The 22025-nt window shown below is 49.3% G+C and overlaps 1 protein-coding gene across 5 annotated transcripts in view; it reads right to left on the bottom strand.

Annotated features, from left to right (window-relative positions):
* SYT3 (synaptotagmin 3) overlaps positions 1-22025 on the bottom strand; it is a 475850-nt gene that overhangs the window by 194020 nt on the left and 259805 nt on the right. The window contains exon 1 of one of the 5 annotated variants that reach the window (XM_063942593.1): positions 8550-9547. The exons of the other annotated variants lie outside the window; for them this stretch is intronic. Coding sequence (XP_063798663.1) covers positions 8550-8577 — 28 coding nt within the window. The 5' untranslated portion in view covers positions 8578-9547. Of the gene's footprint in view, positions 1-8549; positions 9548-22025 lie in introns of those variants that run through there. 5 annotated transcript variants of the gene reach the window in all.

The following is a 22025-nucleotide window of genomic DNA, read 5'->3' as shown; positions in this document are numbered from 1 at the left end:
GATCGGGATCGGCGGGATCCTGGCCCAAAAATGCCGGGATTTGAATCCCGGGATTGGAGCCTCCAATTCCGGGATTCATGGGATTAGATTGCGCATGTGCAGTGAAGGGGGGTGGGTGTAAGTAATACCATGGACACACGCTGAACGCGGAGGCGACATTGCAAATGTAGCGCCGGCCGCCAGCTAATCAAAGCTGGCGGACCGGCTGCCAATCAGGGAAGCGGCCGCAGCAGTGGCTCCTGATTGGCTGCCGGACTGCCCGTTCTGACTGGCGTGTGTCCATGGTTCAGCGTGTGTCCATGGCTGCCGCCCACCTAATAGTAAGTAGTATTACTTACACCCACCCTCCCTCACTGCAGTGCTCCCTACAGCCTCCCTACCGCGCCGCTACCTACACCCACCCTCCAGTACTGCTCCCTACAGCTTCCCTCCCGCACCGCTTCCTACACTGATTACACCCACCCTCCAGCACTGCTGCCTACAGCCTCCCTGCTCCCTACACCTTTCTCCACTGCCCTCCACTGATCCCTACTGCAATCCCGGGATTGAGCATTTTTCAATCCCAAATCCCGGGATTGAAAAAATGGCCCGGGATTGTCCTCCCTACACACAACACTAGCCACACTCATACAACACTGACCACACCCACACAGCACTGGTCTCAGCTCCTCCCCTTCTTATTATATGCTCTTGAATTTTTTCAGCCCCAGGCCATATGCATACCTCCCAACTTTTAGCAGGACCGAGGGGGGACTCCGGCGCACCCGCCTGGAAAAGGGGAGTGGCCTCTGCAAAAGGGCGTGGCTTCACGGTAATGACACAATCACGAGCCATGCTCCCTTTCCCGTCACTCTGGGGGCATGGCCAGCGCTCTGTGAGCCGCTGGTATGCCCCCAGTCCCTCTCCTCTTCGTGAATAGACGCATGCGCCCAGCGCCTATTCACCGCTGCTCTGCTAAGCAGAGCAGCGCGTGACAGGCCTCCCAACTTGTTTCTTGCATACCCCAGTATTATATTCTAATATTTGAACACATGTCCTCCTACATCAGGGGTGGGCAATTATTTCAGCTGGGGGGCCGCTTAACACTTCCAGTGAATAGTCGAGGGCCACACACAAAATATCTTGTAAATCGGGTCTGAACTGCGCATGCACCGCAATGTGTAGGTGCGCCGGTCCGCAGCGATGGGATGGTACGAACAAAGTGATCGCACGGGCGATCGCAAGGTGATTGAGAGGAAGAGGACGTTTGTGAGTGGCAATTGAGCGTTTTAGAGGAGTGTCCGGAAAAACGCAGGAGGGACCAGGCGTTTGGAGGGAGAGTTTCTGACGTCAGCACTCAGCTCTGGCCCCGATCATCGCACTAGAAGAGTAAGTCCTGGGCTGCGCAGAGACTGCACAAACTTCTGTTTGTGCAGCTCTCTGCAGATGCGATCTCACCCCTGCACAGCGATTTCCCCCTCCCCTGTAGGCAGCGACTACCTGATCGCAGCAGTGCAAAAATCGCCTGCTAGCGATCAGGTCTGAATTAGGCCCATAGTTACGTATATAACTATAAAAACATAGTGTGGATAGATATATATATTATATATATAGATATATATATATATATATATATATATAGATATAAAACTATACAAACATACACCACAATATACATTACATACATAGTATTTTTACAGGCAAAATCCAAGATGTCTAAAAAAACACAGTAATCCAGTAATAATTTTTTTTTTTTAAACAGTGCTGAAAACACCCTTCCCCCCCCCTCTCCTAGACCCATATAGCAGTCTCTACCCCCCTTCCCTGCTGGACCCATATAGCAGTCCCTACCCCTCTTCCCCCCCTCCCCTAAACCCATATAGCAGTCCGTCCCCCTCTCCTAACCCCCCTTCCCTGAACCTATATAGCAGCTTTTAAAGTTAAGTACAGATCCATTTACCTGATCCCCGCTGCCTGATGCCAGATCCCCGCTGCCTGATCCGCTGCCTGCTGCCCGCGGTGCCGCACAGAGTCGCTGCTGCTGCCCGCTCCTGCCGTGGCCCCGCCCCCCGTGCCGCCCAGCGACTGACGTCACAATGGAAATCCCGGTCAGCAGTGACGTGACCGGGATTTCCTCTGCGGCGCCGCGTCTGGGAGGTACGTAGCGCAATGACGAGCGGCTCAGCCAGTCGGGCCGCTTGTCATTGCACGCTGTGTGGGACAGTGGGGCCAGGCAGGACCGGTTCGCGGGCCGCATCCGGCCCGCGGGCCACTTGTTGCCCACCCCTATCCTACATGCTAATAAATTTACCAGATTATCCTGCCTATGAAGGTTACCCAACTGATCTGGGCCCACACTTCCACCTCGCGGTACCACATATGTGTTATTGGCCCTCATTCCGAGTTGATCGCTCGCTAGCTACTTTTAGCAGCCGTGCAAATGAATAGTCGCCGCCCACGGGGGAGTGTATTTTCGCTTTGCAGGAGTGTGAACGCCTGTATAGCTGAGCGACAGCAAACACATTTTGTGCAGCACAAGACCAGCCCTGTAGTTACTTATTCTGTGCGATGATTGCTGCAATGAAGGTCCCGGTATTGACGTCAGATACCCGCCCAGCAAACGCCCGGCCACGCCTGCATTTTTCCAAACACTCCCAGAAAACGGTCAGTTGACACCCAGAAACTCCCACTTCCTGTCAATCTCCTTGCGTCCGCCAGTGTGACTGGAAGCGTCGCTAGAACCTGTGCAAAACCACAAAGCTCTTTGTACTTGTACGATGTGCCTGCGCATTGCGGTGCATACGCATGTGCAGATTAGCCCCGTTCTGCCATAAACGCTGCACTGCGAAAATCCGTAGCGAGCGATCAACTCGGAATGACCCCCATTTTTAGGAGAGCTACACTCTGCGCTGCCTCCTATACTGCAAACGCTCTGGGCACTAGGACCATACTTACCGACTTTTGGGCTGCTCTTTCCGGGAGAGAGCAGCCGGTCGGCTCAGCAGTGCAGGCGGGCAGTGTGGTGACGTGCTGAGGGGGGCGGGCCAGAGGCGGACTGGGGGCGGGACAGAGGAGGAACAGGGGCGTGGCTGCTGGACGCGTCATGTAAGCCACGCCCCCCGCTGTGTAATGCCGCTATTACCAACATTATACAGCAGGGGGCGTGGCTATGATGACGCGATTCAACAAGAATCGAGTCATCGTCTGCCCTGATCTCGCACACTTTACTCGCTAAGTGGGCGGCCGGGCAGGGGGTGACCCCTGAAATCGGGAGACTTGCCTGCTCTTCCGGGGGGCCGGGAGGGTCACCCAAATTTTGGGAGCCTCCCGCCCATTCCGGGAGGGTAGGCAAGTATGACTAGGACCCAGAGTCTGCAGAGGTGCGACCTCCAACCTGATGTGCTATTGTAAATGTGCAGACTGTAGCAATTTTTACTGTATAAGAGTGTCCCAGTGCTGCTGAGGGGAGACTCTTAGGTACCTGCTCTTTACCCACTGTTTGATACCACTGCTGTTAGGCCCTGCATTACTACTGTGCTCCTGCATTATCCTGTTACTGCTATTTACCAATAAACCCAGCATCCTGGTTCAGGACCCTCTGTGTGACCAGGGCTGTAACTACGTGTGTGCCAAGTGGGCTTGACACACAGCGCAGTTGCCCTGAGGGCGCACGGCCAGCGGCATGTAATGAGTCAAATTGACTCATTACATGCCGCCTCTGAAGTCTGCGCCGCCGCCGCGCTGTGACGGAGAGAGCAGCGCCGGGCAGGTGAGAAGGAGGAGGAGGGAGGGGGACTGGAGCCGCAGCAGCGCTATGTCATTGGTAGTAAGCGCCGCTGCTGCTGTCCCCTCTCCTTCCGTATAGGCTGCCCGGCGCTGCTGTGGATGCTGGGATGCGGTTCCTCCATCCCAGCATCCACAGCAGCGCCGGGCAGCCTATACGGAAGGAGAGGGGGATGCTGCAGCGGCGCTCACTACCAATGAAATAGCGCTGCTGCGGCTCCAGTCCCCCTCCCTCCTCCTCACCTGCCTGCACCGAGGGAGCTGCACGAGGAGCCTGTCAGCGGGGAGATGGTAAGTATCTCTCTCTCTCTCTCTCTCTCTCTCTGGGACACCGTCTGCCATAATGTGTAAAAAGGGGGCCTGGCTGCCGCAATGTGTAAAAAGGGGGACTGGTTGCCATAATGTGTAAAAAGGGGGCCTGGCTGCCGCAATGTGTAAAAAGGGGGACTGGCTGCGGCAATGTGTAGAAAGGGGGACTGGCTGCCGTAATGTGTAAAAAGGGGGCCTGGCTGCCGCATTGTGTAAAAAGGGGGCCTGGCTGCCGCAATGTATAAAAACGGGGACTATCTGCTGTAATGTGTAAAAAGGGGGACTGGTTGCCGTAATGTGTAAAAAGGGGGACTGGTTGCCGTAATATGTAAAAAGGGGGTCTGGCTGCCGTAATGTGTAAAAACGGGGACGCTGTCTGCTGTAATGTGTAAAAAGGGGACGCTGTCTGCCGTAATGTTAAAAAAGGGGACGCTGTCTGTTGTAATGTGTAAAAAAGGGGGCCTGGCTGCCGTAATGTGTAAAAATGGGGACTGACTGCCGCAATGTGTAAAACAGGTGGACTGGCTGCCGCAATGTGTAAAAAGGGGGACTGTCTGCTGTAATGTGTAAAAAGGGGGACGCTGTCTGCTGTAATGTATAAAAGGGGCTCTACCTGGTGTAGTGGCGCTACTGTGCAGCGTAATTTGAATAATGGAGACTACTGTGCACCGTAGTATGAATTGCTATCATTTTGTGGCCACGCCCCTTTCCCATGAAGCCACACACCTATATATTTTTGGCGCGCCTGCGGCGGGCACTGCCCCAATCTTACAACGGGGGGGGGGGCGCCAATGTCGTTTCTTGCACACAGCGCTAAAATGCCTAGTTACTGCACTGTGTGTGACCTCACAGTTACTTTCACATGCATTGTGCACTTATTGCCATCATCAACCCAATAGGTTATACAGTATATAGTAACAATAATAATGTATCATAGATTTACATTTCTATATCATATACAAGATTCACTGTACTATATCTCGGGAGTCATATGTGACAACGGAAGGGAAGGTGGTGGTCATATGAGATGTAGGAGTGTGGGTAAGTGTAACAAGAGGATAGTGGGCTGCACATTTACTAAAGGGAGGATGTTTCAGAGAAAGCACGTTTCCTACTGTATCTATCAATGTGCCCCAGCTAGGGATAGCCGTTGTGGGGATGCCTATTTATAAAAGGACCGCAGCACTCCGACTGCGAGCATTGTCGCAAACCTCTTAATGCTATTTACATTATAGGATAGTAATAGTGGATTATCCTTAGAGCTAGTCCTTCAATTCAGCATTTTTCCAAATTGAAAGATTTTAAAACAATGAAATTAATATTTGTAATTTCTTTTTAACATACAGTGTACTTGTAATTATTTTCTATTTTATACATTTTTTTTAAGAATGCTGGCAGTTTTTTTAAATTAGCATTGTTATTATTATTTGTTTCCATGGAACCAGCATAGCAACCAGGGCCGGTGCAAGGTAATTTGGCACTCTAGGCAAAACTTATGCGCCCCCCCCCCCCCCCTGTGCCTCTCATACCCTTCACTGTCAAACAGCCCCCCCCCCCTTTATTCTGTCACTCAGCAAACCACCCCCCCCAATCTATGTCTCTCAGCAACGTTCACTGGCGACTACTCTGTCTCACGTGTGCCTGTGAGCCGTGGGCGCAGCAGTCTGTAATGTTGGCATCGCGCTCCCCGGGTCCTGGAAGCCTGCAAAGTGGGAGGCAGTTGTGCCGTCCAGCTGTCCCCATATGTATTCTGCATTGTGCTGTCCGCCCTCTCCGCATCTGTATGTGCTGCAATGTGGTGCTGGCCCCCACCCCATCTGTATGTACTGCATTATGTTGCCCCATATTAATATATATATATATATATATATATATATATATATATATGTAGAGAGAGAGAGAGAACTCACCAGCCTGTGTACAGGTAAGCCCACTAATGGTGCCATCAGATGACGTCTTACGCCTTCACTTGGATGGCCATCTGGCCAGCAAGCCTCTGCATCCATTGACAGAACAACACCCCTGCTCCCCTACGCCAGTACATCATTATGTCACACCGGACCAGCACTCTCCCTCACTGAATCAGCTGCTCCAGTACCTTCTGGATCCAAATAAATAATTTTCCATACAAACACACAGCGGCACTTGGAGTCTTAATTTTAACTTTCACACTGGGCAACTTTGAGCTGAAAGCAGGTCACTTTTGGTGTGTTGAACTGCTTTCAGTCGCCCAGTGTGTATGCCCCAGCGATTACCGCTGATGCGCTCTCCCGCTTCATCGCCGGCGGCCGCCATTCATCTGCTGGTATTACAAGTAGATGAACGGCGGGGTGAACAGCTTTCCATAGCCGTTCACCCCCGCTGACATCGCTGGGAAGTGGGGAAAAAATTGCTCAGTGTGTATACACATTAAGTGTATTCATAATCTATATCCAACATTTTGGGGCTGGATCGCCCCTTTGTCAAGGGGATTTACCTTGGCAAAGGGGCAATCCAGTCCCGAAACGTTGGGTATAGATATGAATACACTAAGTTAAATTTAAGACTCTGGTGCCGCTGTGTGTTTGTATATATATATATATTTTTTTTTAAATAATAGTAAATAAAATAATATATATATATATATATATATATATATATATACACAATATCTACACCATTATATGTTGCTGTACAGTACTTGGCTTGTTATGGCCTCTCCAGCTGTGATGTCACTACAAGTTCCAGCACATTCAGCTGACAAGATCTGCTGGGACTTGTAGTCCCACTACATATGGACAGGCGCAGTCAGCAATCAAATTACTCTTAGAGCCCCTACCTCTTCTTAAACAGCTCATGTACCAGAGCTGTCCCCAACTGCATAAGACCAATCTGTCTGTGGACAGCAGGGACGGACTGGGAACTAAAAAAATTTCTAGAAGTGGCCCCATGTGGGCGACACCAAATCAATGGTAGGCGGAGCCAACACCAAAGTAGGCGGGATCAGTACACAAGACCATAAATATGGGGTGCGAGCAGTGCCATCGCGAAAAGGTCCTCGGGGCAGCACCCTGTGCTTTGGATGTACTTAGAATTGAAACTTTTGTTTCCATGTGCCTCCAGACTGGCACTGCACTGTAAATGCCTAGTATGAGCCCAAATTCACATTACGCCACACAGTAGGAGCCAAATTCACATTACACCACACAGTATGAGCCCAAATTCACATTACCCCACACAGTATGAGCCAAATTCACATTACGCCACAGTATGAGCCGAAAATCACATTACGCCACACAGTATGAGCTGAAATTCACATTACACCACACAGTATGAGCCAAATTCACATTAACCCCGCACAGTATGAGCTGAAATTCACATTAAGTTTTTCCCCAGCAGTGCCAGTTACAAATACCACCAGAGGTGCCAGATACAGATAATCCCCCAGTAGTGCCCATCGCCGCCGCTGCTGGTTTGCTGCCGCTACTTGTCCTCCTCACTGATGCCTCCTGCGGTGGTGGCCATTTGAAACATGGCACCGGCCGTCAGCATATCAAAGCTTGCGGTCCATCAGCCAATCAAGAGCCGCTGCTTCTGGTCCGCAAGTTCTGATTGGCTGATGGGCGACACCACATTTAGAATGGCCGGCAGCAGGGGGCGGGTTGTTGAGAGAATTGATCGGCACGCAAGGTGCTGACCGCCGCGTGGGATTCAGTCAGGGCCAGTTCTCCTGATAGTGGGTGGTGGCCGCTGCATGCACCGCACTACATTGGGTCGGCTGGCGGGGAGGTGGCCCCGCACACCAATAACCCCAGAATTTGACAAACTGTGTTTAATCCCTGTGCTCCTTGCATGTAGCTGTTGATGGGCATCAGCTTACCTACCTCAGCAATATCTCCCTAATGGTGGGTACTCACTGGTAGATATATCTGCCGATCAATTGATCGGCAGATATATCTATGGACGGATCGGGCAGTGTGTTGAGCATACACACTGCCCGATCCGTTGGGGACTGACGTCATGAACTGGATGGGCGTGTACACACGCCCGCCCAGTTCAGCTGTCAATCACCGCCGGCCGCCACATCATGTGTACGGGCTGCCGGCTGATCGCCCATACACACACAGCGATGCGCCAATATATCGGTAGATATATTGGCCGTCGGCTGTGCTGCGGGGCCGACGCGATACGTCTGTGAACAACGGAGTTCACAGATGTATCGCGTGTACATACTGGCCGATGGTCCCGCGATATATCGGCCGTTCAAGAGAACGGCTGATATATCGGCCACTGTGTAGGGGCCATAATTCAAATGTATTTCATTTAAATATCCACTGGGGCTTGCCCCAAAGCAAAACTAATGGCCAGACTGACCCTCCCTGTCTAACACATAATGTAACTTTAATGGACATACACTGGACCCATGCACTGAAAATAAGATGATGCTATCTAGATATCATATTGGTGACTAAGTTTGTAAATAGTGAGTACACTATTACCTGCAGGAGCTCTGTGCTGGATCCACATAGCTGGCGATGGAGGGGAGGAATTGGAAATCGCGGGCCGTGGGAGGGGCGGAGTCTCGGAAGGGGGCGGGGCCTTAGCTTCTGGATGGTGCTGCTGCTGTAACCAGGAAAAAAAAATTGAATCCTGGGGGAAGGAGATCAGGCCAGGGAAATCTGCACTGAAGGGCCTCCACACTGCTGTTCTGCAGCAGCTGATTGTGATGCCGACAAGTGAAGAGCCTCTGCTCAGACTGCCCTGCAGGACTCTTATGGCAGTGTGACGTCTCCCTTGCACACCCTGACCTCCGGCTTTCCTGGACTTGCGGGAGGCTCAGGGTAAAACTTTTACCCAGACTTGCCTACCCTCCTAGCGGGAGGCTGAATGCAGGAGGGAACTAGAGCAGCTGATGATGCGGAGGGAGGGCAGCTCTCCCCATAGTGACCGGCCGCTGCCCGCAGTGCGCTCAGTTATTTCATTAAAGAATTCACAGGTGACACGGGGGGGGGCTGCCTTTCACATGGGAGGACTAAGCAGTGATACAACAGCACGGGCTGCTGGGATGGTAGGGTAGGAGAGAAGCGCCCTCTCTCCCTATACGCAGGGCCGGCGCTTCCACTAGGCAGCTTTAGGCAGCTGCCTAGGGGCGGGAGACATGAAGGGGCGGTCCGCTGATGCTGTCCTGAAAAAACAGTAGTTTCATAGGTGTGCAAACGGGTGCACACTCTAATGTAGAAACTAGAGCCGCCCAGTGATTCATGTATGCGGCCGGGTACGCTCAGGTATCGCCGCGCCCGCCGCACACTTGATACCTGTCCCGGTCAGAGCCGCCATCAAAGGGTGACATCGTCCCGCCCTGACAGATAAGAGGACACGCCGATGTGCACAGTGACAGGGACCACCCCAGCCTGCGCGTGACGATCACCTTCCTCCCCGGATCGCACACAGCGCAGCTGAAGCAGATCATTCAAAGCAGCGTATAGGGAGAGAGGGCGCTTCTCTCCTACCCTACCTTCCCAGCAGCCCGTGCTGTTGTATCACTGCTTAGTCCTCCCATGTGAAAGGCAGCCCCCCCCCGTGTCACCTGTGAATTCTTTAATGAAATAACTGAGCGCACTGCGGGCAGCGGCCGGTCACTATGGGGAGAGCTGCCCTCCCTCCGCATCATCAGCTGCTCTAGTTCCCTCCTGCATTCAGCCTCCCGCTAGGAGGGTAGGCAAGTCTGGGTAAAAGTTTTACCCTGAGCCTCCCGCAAGTCCAGGAAAGCCGGAGGTCAGGGTGTGCAAGGGAGACGTCACACTGCCATAAGAGTCCTGCAGGGCAGTCTGAGCAGAGGCTCTTCACTTGTCGGCATCACAATCAGCTGCTGCAGAACAGCAGTGTGGAGGCCCTTCAGTGCAGATTTCCCTGGCCTGATCTCCTTCCCCCAGGATTAAATTTTTTTTCCTGGTTACAGCAGCAGCACCATCCAGAAGCTAAGGCCCCGCCCCCTTCCGAGACTCCGCCCCTCCCACGGCCCGCGATTTCCAATTCCTCCCCTCCATCGCCAGCTATGTGGATCCAGCACAGAGCTCCTGCAGGTAATAGTGTACTCACTATTTACAAACTTAGTCACCAATATGATATCTAGATAGCATCATCTTATTTTCAGTGCATGGGTCCAGTGTATGTCCATTAAAGTTACATTATGTGTTAGACAGGGAGGGTCAGTCTGGCCATTAGTTTTGCTTTGGGGCAAGCCCCAGTGGATATTTAAATGAAATACATTTGAATTATGGCCCCTACACAGTGGCCGATATATCAGCCGTTCTCTTGAACGGCCGATATATCGCGGGACCATCGGCCAGTATGTACACGCGATACATCTGTGAACTCCGTTGTTCACAGACGTATCGCGTCGGCCCCGCAGCACAGCCGACGGCCAATATATCTACCGATATATTGGCGCATCGCTGTGTGTGTATGGGCGATCAGCCGGCAGCCCGTACACATGATGTGGCGGCCGGCGGTGATTGACAGCTGAACTGGGCGGGCGTGTGTACACGCCCATACAGTTCATGACGTCAGTCCCCAACGGATCGGGCAGTGTGTATGCTCAACACACTGCCCGATCCGTCCATAGATATATCTGCCGATCAATTGATCGGCAGATATATCTACCAGTGAGTACCCACCATTAGGGAGATATTGCTGAGGTAGGTAAGCTGATGCCCATCAACAGCTACATGCAAGGAGCACAGGGATTAAACACAGTTTGTCAAATTCTGGGGTTATTGGTGTGCGGGGCCACCTCCCCGCCAGCCGACCCAATGTAGTGCGGTGCATGCAGCGGCCACCACCCACTATCAGGAGAACTGGCCCTGACTGAATCCCACGCGGCGGTCAGCACCTTGCGTGCCGATCAATTCTCTCAACAACCCGCCCCCTGCTGCCGGCCATTCTAAATGTGGTGTCGCCCATCAGCCAATCAGAACTTGCGGACCAGAAGCAGCGGCTCTTGATTGGCTGATGGACCGCAAGCTTTGATATGCTGACGGCCGGTGCCATGTTTCAAATGGCCACCACCGCAGGAGGCATCAGTGAGGAGGACAAGTAGCGGCAGCAAACCAGCAGCGGCGGCGATGGGCACTACTGGGGGATTATCTGTATCTGGCACCTCTGGTGGTATTTGTAACTGGCACTGCTGGGGAAAAACTTAATGTGAATTTCAGCTCATACTGTGCGGGGTTAATGTGAATTTGGCTCATACTGTGTGGTGTAATGTGAATTTCAGCTCATACTGTGTGGCGTAATGTGATTTTCGGCTCATACTGTGGCGTAATGTGAATTTGGCTCATACTGTGTGGGGTAATGTGAATTTGGGCTCATACTGTGTGGTGTAATGTGAATTTGGCTCCTACTGTGTGGCGTAATGTGAATTTGGGCTCATACTAGGCATTTACAGTGCAGTGCCAGTCTGGAGGCACATGGAAACAAAAGTTTCAATTCTAAGTACATCCAAAGCACAGGGTGCTGCCCCGAGGACCTTTTCGCGATGGCACTGCTCGCACCCCATATTTATGGTCTTGTGTACTGATCCCGCCTACTTTGGTGTTGGCTCCGCCTACCATTGATTTGGTGTCGCCCACATGGGGCCACTTCTAGAAATTTTTTTAGTTCCCAGTCCGTCCCTGCTGTCCACAGACAGATTGGTCTTATGCAGTTGGGGACAGCTCTGGTACATGAGCTGTTTAAGAAGAGGTAGGGGCTCTAAGAGTAATTTGATTGCTGACTGCGCCTGTCCATATGTAGTGGGACTACAAGTCCCAGCAGATCTTGTCAGCTGAATGTGCTGGAACTTGTAGTGACATCACAGCTGAAGAGGCCATAACAAGCCAAGTACTGTACAGCAACATATAATGGTGTAGATATTGTGTATATATATATATATATATATATATATATTATTTACTATTATTTAAAAAAAAAAATATATATATATACAAACACACAGCGGCACCAGAGTCTTAAATTTAACTTAGTGTATTCATATCTATACCCAACGTTTCGGGACTGGATTGCCCCTTTGCCAAGGTAAATCCCCTTGACAAAGGGGCGATCCAGCCCCAAAATGTTGGATATAGATTATGAATACACTTAATGTGTATACACACTGAGCAATTTTTTCCCCACTTCCCAGCGATGTCAGCGGGGGTGAACGGCTATGGAAAGCTGTTCACCCCGCCGTTCATCTACTTGTAATACCAGCAGATGAATGGCGGCCGCCGGCGATGAAGCGGGAGAGCGCATCAGCGGTAATCGCTGGGGCATACACACTGGGCGACTGAAAGCAGTTCAACACACCAAAAGTGACCTGCTTTCAGCTCAAAGTTGCCCAGTGTGAAAGTTAAAATTAAGACTCCAAGTGCCGCTGTGTGTTTGTATGGAAAATTATTTATTTGGATCCAGAAGGTACTGGAGCAGCTGATTCAGTGAGGGAGAGTGCTGGTCCGGTGTGACATAATGATGTACTGGCGTAGGGGAGCAGGGGTGTTGTTCTGTCAATGGATGCAGAGGCTTGCTGGCCAGATGGCCATCCAAGTGAAGGCGTAAGACGTCATCTGATGGCACCATTAGTGGGCTTACCTGTACACAGGCTGGTGAGTTCTCTCTCTCTCTCTACATATATATATATATATATATATATATATATATATATATATTAATATGGGGCAACATAATGCAGTACATACAGATGGGGTGGGGGCCAGCACCACATTGCAGCACATACAGATGCGGAGAGGGCGGACAGCACAATGCAGAATACATATGGGGACAGCTGGACGGCACAACTGCCTCCCACTTTGCAGGCTTCCAGGACCCGGGGAGCGCGATGCCAACATTACAGACTGCTGCGCCCACGGCTCACAGGCACACGTGAGACAGAGTAGTCGCCAGTGAACGTTGCTGAGAGACATAGATTGGGGGGGGGGGTTTGCTGAGTGACAGAATAAAGGGGGGGGGGGGCTGTTTGACAGTGAAGGGTATGAGAGGCACAGGGGGGGGGGGGGGGCGCATAAGTTTTGCCTAGAGTGCCAAATTACCTTGCACCGGCCCTGCCTATACGCTGCTTTGAATGATCTGCTTCAGCTGCGCTGTGTGCGATCCGGGGAGGAAGGTGATCGTCACGCGCAGGCTGGGGTGGTCCCTGTCACTGTGCACATCGGCGTGTCCTCTTATCTGTCAGGGCGGGACGATGTCACCCTTTGATGGCGGCTCTGACCGGGACAGGTATCAAGTGTGCGGCGGGCGCGGCGATACCTGAGCGTACCCGGCCGCATACATGAATCACTGGGCGGCTCTAGTTTCTACATTAGAGTGTGCACCCGTTTGCACACCTATGAAACTACTGTTTTTTCAGGACAGCATCAGCGGACCGCCCCTTCATGTCTCCCGCCCCTAGGCAGCTGCCTAAAGCTGCCTAGTGGAAGCGCCGGCCCTGCGTATAGGGAGAGAGGGCGCTTCTCTCCTACCCTACCTTCCCAGCAGCCCGTGCTGTTGTATCACTGCTTAGTCCTCCCATGTGAAAGGCAGCCCCCCCCCCCGTGTCACCTGTGAATTCTTTAATGAAATAACTGAGCGCACTGCGGGCAGCGGCCGGTCACTATGGGGAGAGCTGCCCTCCCTCCGCATCATCAGCTGCTCTAGTTCCCTCCTGCATTCAGCCTCCCGCTAGGAGGGTAGGCAAGTCTGGGTAAAAGTTTTACCCTGAGCCTCCCGCAAGTCCAGGAAAGCCGGAGGTCAGGGTGTGCAAGGGAGACGTCACACTGCCATAAGAGTCCTGCAGGGCAGTCTGAGCAGAGGCTCTTCACTTGTCGGCATCACAATCAGCTGCTGCAGAACAGCAGTGTGGAGGCCCTTCAGTGCAGATTTCCCTGGCCTGATCTCCTTCCCCCAGGATTAAATTTTTTTTTCCTGGTTACAGCAGCAGCACCATCCAGAAGCTAAGGCCCCGCCCCCTTCCGAGACTCCGCCCCTCCCACGGCCCGCGATTTCCAATTCCTCCCCTCCATCGCCAGCTATGTGGATCCAGCACAGAGCTCCTGCAGGTAATAGTGTACTCACTATTTACAAACTTAGTCACCAATATGATATCTAGATAGCATCATCTTATTTTCAGTGCATGGGTCCAGTGTATGTCCATTAAAGTTACATTATGTGTTAGACAGGGAGGGTCAGTCTGGCCATTAGTTTTGCTTTGGGGCAAGCCCCAGTGGATATTTAAATGAAATACATTTGAATTATGGCCCCTACACAGTGGCCGATATATCAGCCGTTCTCTTGAACGGCCGATATATCGCGGGACCATCGGCCAGTATGTACACGCGATACATCTGTGAACTCCGTTGTTCACAGACGTATCGCGTCGGCCCCGCAGCACAGCCGACGGCCAATATATCTACCGATATATTGGCGCATCGCTGTGTGTGTATGGGCGACCAGCCGGCAGCCCGTACACATGATGTGGCGGCCGGCGGTGATTGACAGCTGAACTGGGCGGGCGTGTGTACACGCCCATCCAGTTCATGACGTCAGTCCCCAACGGATCGGGCAGTGTGTATGCTCAACACACTGCCCGATCCGTCCATAGATATATCTGCCGATCAATTGATCGGCAGATATATCTACCAGTGAGTACCCACCATTAGGGAGATATTGCTGAGGTAGGTAAGCTGATGCCCATCAACAGCTACATGCAAGGAGCACAGGGATTAAACACAGTTTGTCAAATTCTGGGGTTATTGGTGTGCGGGGCCACCTCCCCGCCAGCCGACCCAATGTAGTGCGGTGCATGCAGCGGCCACCACCCACTATCAGGAGAACTGGCCCTGACTGAATCCCACGCGGCGGTCAGCACCTTGCGTGCCGATCAATTCTCTCAACAACCCGCCCCCTGCTGCCGGCCATTCTAAATGTGGTGTCGCCCATCAGCCAATCAGAACTTGCGGACCAGAAGCAGCGGCTCTTGATTGGCTGATGGACCGCAAGCTTTGATATGCTGACGGCCGGTGCCATGTTTCAAATGGCCACCACCGCAGGAGGCATCAGTGAGGAGGACAAGTAGCGGCAGCAAACCAGCAGCGGCGGCGATGGGCACTACTGGGGGATTATCTGTATCTGGCACCTCTGGTGGTATTTGTAACTGGCACTGCTGGGGAAAAACTTAATGTGAATTTCAGCTCATACTGTGCGGGGTTAATGTGAATTTGGCTCATACTGTGTGGTGTAATGTGAATTTCAGCTCATACTGTGTGGCGTAATGTGATTTTCGGCTCATACTGTGGCGTAATGTGAATTTGGCTCATACTGTGTGGGGTAATGTGAATTTGGGCTCATACTGTGTGGTGTAATGTGAATTTGGCTCCTACTGTGTGGCGTAATGTGAATTTGGGCTCATACTAGGCATTTACAGTGCAGTGCCAGTCTGGAGGCACATGGAAACAAAAGTTTCAATTCTAAGTACATCCAAAGCACAGGGTGCTGCCCCGAGGACCTTTTCGCGATGGCACTGCTCGCACCCCATATTTATGGTCTTGTGTACTGATCCCGCCTACTTTGGTGTTGGCTCCGCCTACCATTGATTTGGTGTCGCCCATGTCAAAGTCAGAAAAATGTCTCTATGCACGTTGCCATATTTGCACCGCACACTGGTCCGCGCTGCGCATGCGTACGCTCTCCCGTGAAGACGCATACCCGCAATAGCGTGCACCCGCGGGCGCACGGTATGCGTATTTACGGTAGAGTTTATGTAGTCGTAGCGTGCGACTCATTCGTTACATATTTTCACAATTAATGTAGTTTGTAGATCATGGTCCCTTTGATAGATTCTGAAAGTTTGGTTAATATAGAATGTCCCTGAGCAGAGGAATCCCTCTTTGTATTGTACGAAGGGTCTAACAGGAATCATACAGCAGTGTTTGGTACCCATCGGAAGAGTATTTAATTAGCGATATTCCGGTGTTGGTTTGGAGCGTATTAATCGCTCGTGCGAATAGTAATGGACATAAGAAGTTATGTCCATTTTATTTGTTCTTACTTAGTCATGCATCTGAACAGTTGGAGACAGGCATCAGTGGGTCTCAAATGGCTCTTTGACCTCAGAGATCCCCCAAACAATAGTTTGCATGTTAAGAGGGCCTCATATCTACACATGCATAAGGTAAACACAGGAATAGTAATTGAAGATCAATTGTACTCCAAATCAGTATCTTTCCTGCAGACGGAGTGCAATAGCCTTTAATTACACTGAGCTTTGAGACTCAATGAAGAAGGCCAACACCTGTGTTTACAAATGGGGCTGGATTTGTATACAGGAAAATAAGGGCTGAGACGTCATTGTCTCAACTGAAAGTGGACATCATGAATATAGAACAGAACCCAGACAGGATTCTGTTTTATATTCGCCAAACAATAGCTCTCCAGAAGACAGGAATGTGTTAGTTATCACCCATTGTTTTGCATAACCAAGACCACTGATACAGTTTACCTGTATGAATCAACCTATGACCTTTGTTATAATGCGAAGCCGAGTTCCTGCGTCCAATGGACAGTGAGACTGTAGGGACCATTAGATTGCATTGTGTGAGTAGCATAAAAGACGGATCTGTGACATCCAGCTTTCACTTCTCTTCAAATGGTTCTCATTGCTGATAATCAGGAAGCTGGATGTCCAGAGGCGCTTGCGATCGTTTCCCCTTGTGCGTAAGTTTCTCTCCGTAATCATTGTCTTACTGTGAGCCAATTTCTCTCTCTCTCTCTCTCTCTCTCCTTTCTCTTTTCTCTCACATCTCCCCTAGACTAGTATTGTATTGTATTAGATAGTATTGTATTTTGGTTAGGAAGTCTCTGTTATATTGTAGTGTATCATTTGTACTGTTATTCTCTTTTTACAAGTATATTAGACATAATACAGTTAATAGGCTTTGGACCCTAAACCAGCATCTGTGTATTTCCTATAGTGTTAAGTGTTCACTTGAGCGTCGGTAACGCTCAAGCAGCTTTGTAGTTAGTCAGGTTACACAAGGTTGCACTTACACCCTGTATTCACATTAAGGTATTCTGTGTATATCATTGGTATAAGGTTTAGACATAAAGGTATAGCGTTGTGAGCGTCTGCGCCGCTGGTGATCTCCTCGTGGTCTCGAGCGAACCGCTACGCCATAGCGAATCATTCTGTCCTGTAATCTCTGGGCCGTGAGCGAACGTGACGCTTGAGCGTCTCGCCTACGGCTGAGCGATCGTTACGCAACCAGCGTACCCTTACGGTACTTCTTAAGTAAACAGCGTACAGTGTTCTTAGACTTCATAAAGGGTTGTAAATACATAAAGGAATTCTGCTTTGTTAATTGGGGGCCGTCCAGTCCTTCACATATCTGCACTAGGTAGATCAGCAGACATTATCCCTCAGCAAAGGGCGGGAGGTTGTATCTCTCGTAGTGCTGACGGGATAAGCGTCTGCTTCGCTTAGATAAAGAGTGCTGAAGGAATCCGGGAACCGGAAGTAAGAACAAAAACGCTTGTGTCTTTTAAAACTGTTTTATTTCTCTTCTGTCTTGCGTATACACGCACGCATACATATATCTGCATTTCTTTTTCAAATTTCGTATATCACTATTCCTGTTTGCCAATTTTTATAGTTGATAGAAAGTGCTAAAAGAGATTTGCTGTTATTTCATAGTAGAGGTAATAGTTAAAGTATAGACCAACACACGGCTTGTCTGGGAGATAAGGCAGTCAGTGTGGTGTGCGGTAGATGATCAGGGATCATCCACATTGATAAAAATAGAAATTGTGTTACGGTGGATCTTTGTTTTGCGTACACGTGTCCCTAACAAAAGACTTGCGTACGCAATCCAAAGGCAGACGCACGCAGCGTACATTACGCAACGTAGCGTCTGGTTACGCCCACGTAGCTCGTCACGAAAAGTTGAATTAGCGCAAAGCGATAATTAGCGCAAAGGCGATAAGTAACGCACAGCGGTAGATAACGCGACGCGGTAAATAACGCAAATCTATTTTTGGAAAAATCTGAAATTTAGTTTAACAGATCCTGCTCCTAATTGGTAACACAGTTGGACTGAAGACAATTTCTGCGCAGAAATAGATATAGAAACAAAGTGTACATGTGTTGAGTGAGTGTGTTTTTTTTTTATCACATAAGTTTATATAACTTAGAGGTTGAACCAAAAGGAAAGTCGGGTACTCGTCAAGGGACATACGTGTAAGTGACATATACGGTGGCTAGGGAGGCATCCCTGGTTAAATAATATTTGAGCATTAGAGTATAGCGGACCATAAGGTAACAAGACCAGGAGGTCATAAGGTAACAAGACCAGGAGGTCATAAGGTAACAAGACCAGGAGGTCATAAGGTAACAAGACCAGGAGGTCATAAGGTAACAAGACCAGGAGGTCACAAGGTACTAAAAGGTCCGCTATAAAGGTACAAGAGGCACAACGCCTGGGGTGTTGGTGCAGAACCCATATAGGCCATAAGCTCTTGCTGAAGGAATCGCGGCCGGAAACATCGATTCCATTAATCTCTCAGTACATAACAGGTAGTGCTTATGTACTGAACGATTGGACCGCACGTAATTGTGTGCAGTAGTTAGTAATCTGACCTAATACCATTAGAGTAAAGTGGTCACAAACGCTATTTGTACATTCTGACGTGATTTGTGTAATTTTTTATTTTTAAAGGGAAGTTCGCTGGTCACTCAGGAACTATCTAACAACCCCAACTTTACTGGAAAGAGTAAGTGTCCTTCGGGTAACCCTCATATGTTCCAGTAAAATAAAGGTTCACAGGGGCCCTGGGTTGGGTACCGCAGCTCTGGTTACAGTGATTGCAGTACTGGCCAACGTGGGCGAGAAGTAAGTGGGGTACTTGATAAACCACCACCGCCGGCCTGCCCAGGACATCTTGGTTTGTTTGTAAGGGTTCGCTGAAAACCTTGAGATAAAGATCCAAGGAGGAATAAGCAACACCTGCAGATTATGGGGGCCATTTGTTCAGGTAGGGGGCGATCAACCTCGGTTCGGGTTGATTCAGGGAACCGGCCAGTCGGGTCGGCACGATATGTGATGTGTGAGAAATATGGAAATCACGCTGAAGTTTTATGTGATGAATGGGAGAGAATGACTGTACAAGACAGGGAGAAATTCCCAAGAATAGGTAGCTCCAGTCCAGAAGTGTTACAAAATTTAAGGAGGAGGATATGTCTCATTGAACCAACAAAGGGACGAAGTAAACATTATGATTATTTGCAGTTAGGGCAACAGGAAGGTGAATTACAAAGAGATTCAATTGACTTTTCTGAGAGGAGAGATAATGGCATCGGGGGAGGAGTTGATTGCGGAGAGAAAAGCACAAGGTTGAACAATAAAAACGCTCTTAGCAACTGTAGTATAGATTATAAGAATAAGTGTAATAACTGTAACAATGATTATTGTAATACTGTTGAATGTACAACTATTAACCTGTGCAAGTTGCACCCCATGTCAAACTTCCCTAAGGAATACAAACAAGAAAGTGAACCCAGAACGATGTCAGCACCTCTTCCAACAACCATCACAAAAGCCATCCAGGTGGACGCGACCAAATTGGTAAAGGCAATAATCGAACCCCCTAACGGAGGGTCAGGTGAGGTCGTGTCCACAGGTACGTACAATGTTTCATATCACGCACAAACAGATGTACCCCAAAATGTAAGACCAACACCAGATGATGTAACTGAGCTCGATCTGGCCAGGGTGATCTCAGTCCCCAATGGGAAGACTGACGATCAGGGAATCATTCCCGTCAAGGACAGTGCAATGCGCTGTCTCTGGTCCCGGACCGAATTGAGATCAATTATGTCTGAATTTCCTGATCCTAGGAAAAATCTAGCCAAATGTCAAAGGTTTATTAAAGAACTAGGAAACGCCACAGAACCCACCAACAAAGAATGGCGGACAGTGCTGAGGGCATGTTTGCCCTCCAGGGTTGACCCTGAAAAATTCATTGCTGATTGTAAATTAAACACGGAGGTACCTTGTATGGAGGAACACAATCAGGAATGTATTAGGCAGATTAACCGACAGTTAGGAATATATTTCCCAGCTGCTGTCAAGTGGAATGACATTTTTTCCATAAGGCAAAACGAAAGGGAAAATGTTTCTAATTATTTCAATCGAGCACTGCAAATAATGGCTAGAAACACTGGGATCGCAGACATCAAGACAAATGCACAACATAAAGGAATAGCGGTTAAGGTATTGATGAATGGTTTAAAAGATGAATTAAAAACAAGGGTACAGACCACCAACCCAAACTGGAGAGATATCTCGGTGACCGCACTAAGAGAGGCCGTCATCAATCATGATCAGAATATCACCAGATACAGAGAGTCACAAAGAGATAAGTTAATGGCAGCAAATATACAGGCCCAAACCACAAGACCACCCCAACAAAAGCCCCACACCCCTGCGAGAAATCCAGATATGGAAGTCTGTTACAATTGTCATAAAAAGGGACACTTTGCAAGAGATTGTAGATCAAGAGAAAGACAACACCATAATCATAAAATCCAAGGAATCAGGGAAGTACAGGGGAAACGATTGATGATGATGAGCATCCGAGCGTTTGAGGAGGTATCAAATCAACCAAAACCTCAGGTCATTGACACGTGGAGGAAACCCAGGATTTGTTATCATTGTAGGAGAGAAGGGCATTATGCCAGCAACTGTAATAACCCACATAAAGTTAGACCCCCTAGACCAAGAAATGAGCAAAATTACAACACACACACCATTATAATCAGAGATCCGACAGGAAGAACTCAGGCCCACACTCATGGTATGTAGTCAGGAAAGGTGAACATTAGAACTGATGGTAAGCCTGAGGTAACGGTTAATAAAGTGGGAGGTCATTCACTGAAGACACAGGAATGACCAGGTGAAAAGTTGTAAATGTATTTGTGAAAAAATGTTTTTTTTTTCTCTCTCTCTCTATCCCCATCTCTGACGAGTAGTGGTAAGAATTCACACATTGCATATCCACTTGGTCCTTGCAGAAGTCTACCAAACCCCAGCATGACCTCCGCCACAATGTATTTCTGGCCAGATACAGACAGTGGAGTAATGCAGGTGCTGGTGGGGAGGGACTGCTCAAGGAGACCAGTAGACACATAGATATGACAGCCTAATAAGTCTGACAATGTTTTTCTAATGCTAACAATGTTTTCTTAATGTTGACAATGTTTAAAAATGCTTTGTTTCTCTTTTCTTATTTGTGGTTATTGTCGAGTTATGTAATGTATATATGCACATGAATTGTTCTCTATCTCTTTTTTTTTTTTTTTTTTTTGTTGTCTCTCTCTTCCCACTCATGTTTCCATGGTTTAAAGATGGTATGTCACCCCTCAGTTGGACCAATGGTAATGCCAGATTTTTTCTCCTTACAGAAAGATCGCCGGTTAGGAAGGAATATTGCATCACCAGAATGTTCGTTTGGAAGACTGAGAGACAGCACCTTTGAGAGGACAGCAGAACAAGAAGAACAACAAGACGAGAGAACTTATTATCGTAACAAGTTCTCTCCCCCTCAAACTGTTTTCTTATACCCCCTTTACAAATTTCTTCTTTTCTCCTCCTGTAAGATGGACTTGCCCCAAGAGACTGTGATATGGATTTTCCCGTTAACCATGATGTTGACCAGAGCAGTCTGTTTCGGTGAGAGTACCAGTGAGGCCGAGAAAGGATCCAGAAAGGTCCTGATGACTGAGACGGAGGTGTAAATTTCCAATAGCAACCCAATCACCAAGCAAAGGCGAGTACCGGGCACGATCTAACAACCATGTTATCTGTAAACATTTTCTTTGAAGGATTGTTAGTTCAAAAAGAAAACTGTATCTGTAGGCTCGGTAACAATAATGCCAATCCAGTTTTAATAAC

The sequence above is a fragment of the Pseudophryne corroboree genome, chromosome 10 (assembly GCF_028390025.1).
Source record: "Pseudophryne corroboree isolate aPseCor3 chromosome 10, aPseCor3.hap2, whole genome shotgun sequence".
Classification (NCBI taxonomy): domain Eukaryota; kingdom Metazoa; phylum Chordata; class Amphibia; order Anura; family Myobatrachidae; genus Pseudophryne; species Pseudophryne corroboree.
Note: the sequence above shows the minus strand (reverse complement) of the source record. Positions and strands in the feature narration are given on the sequence as shown.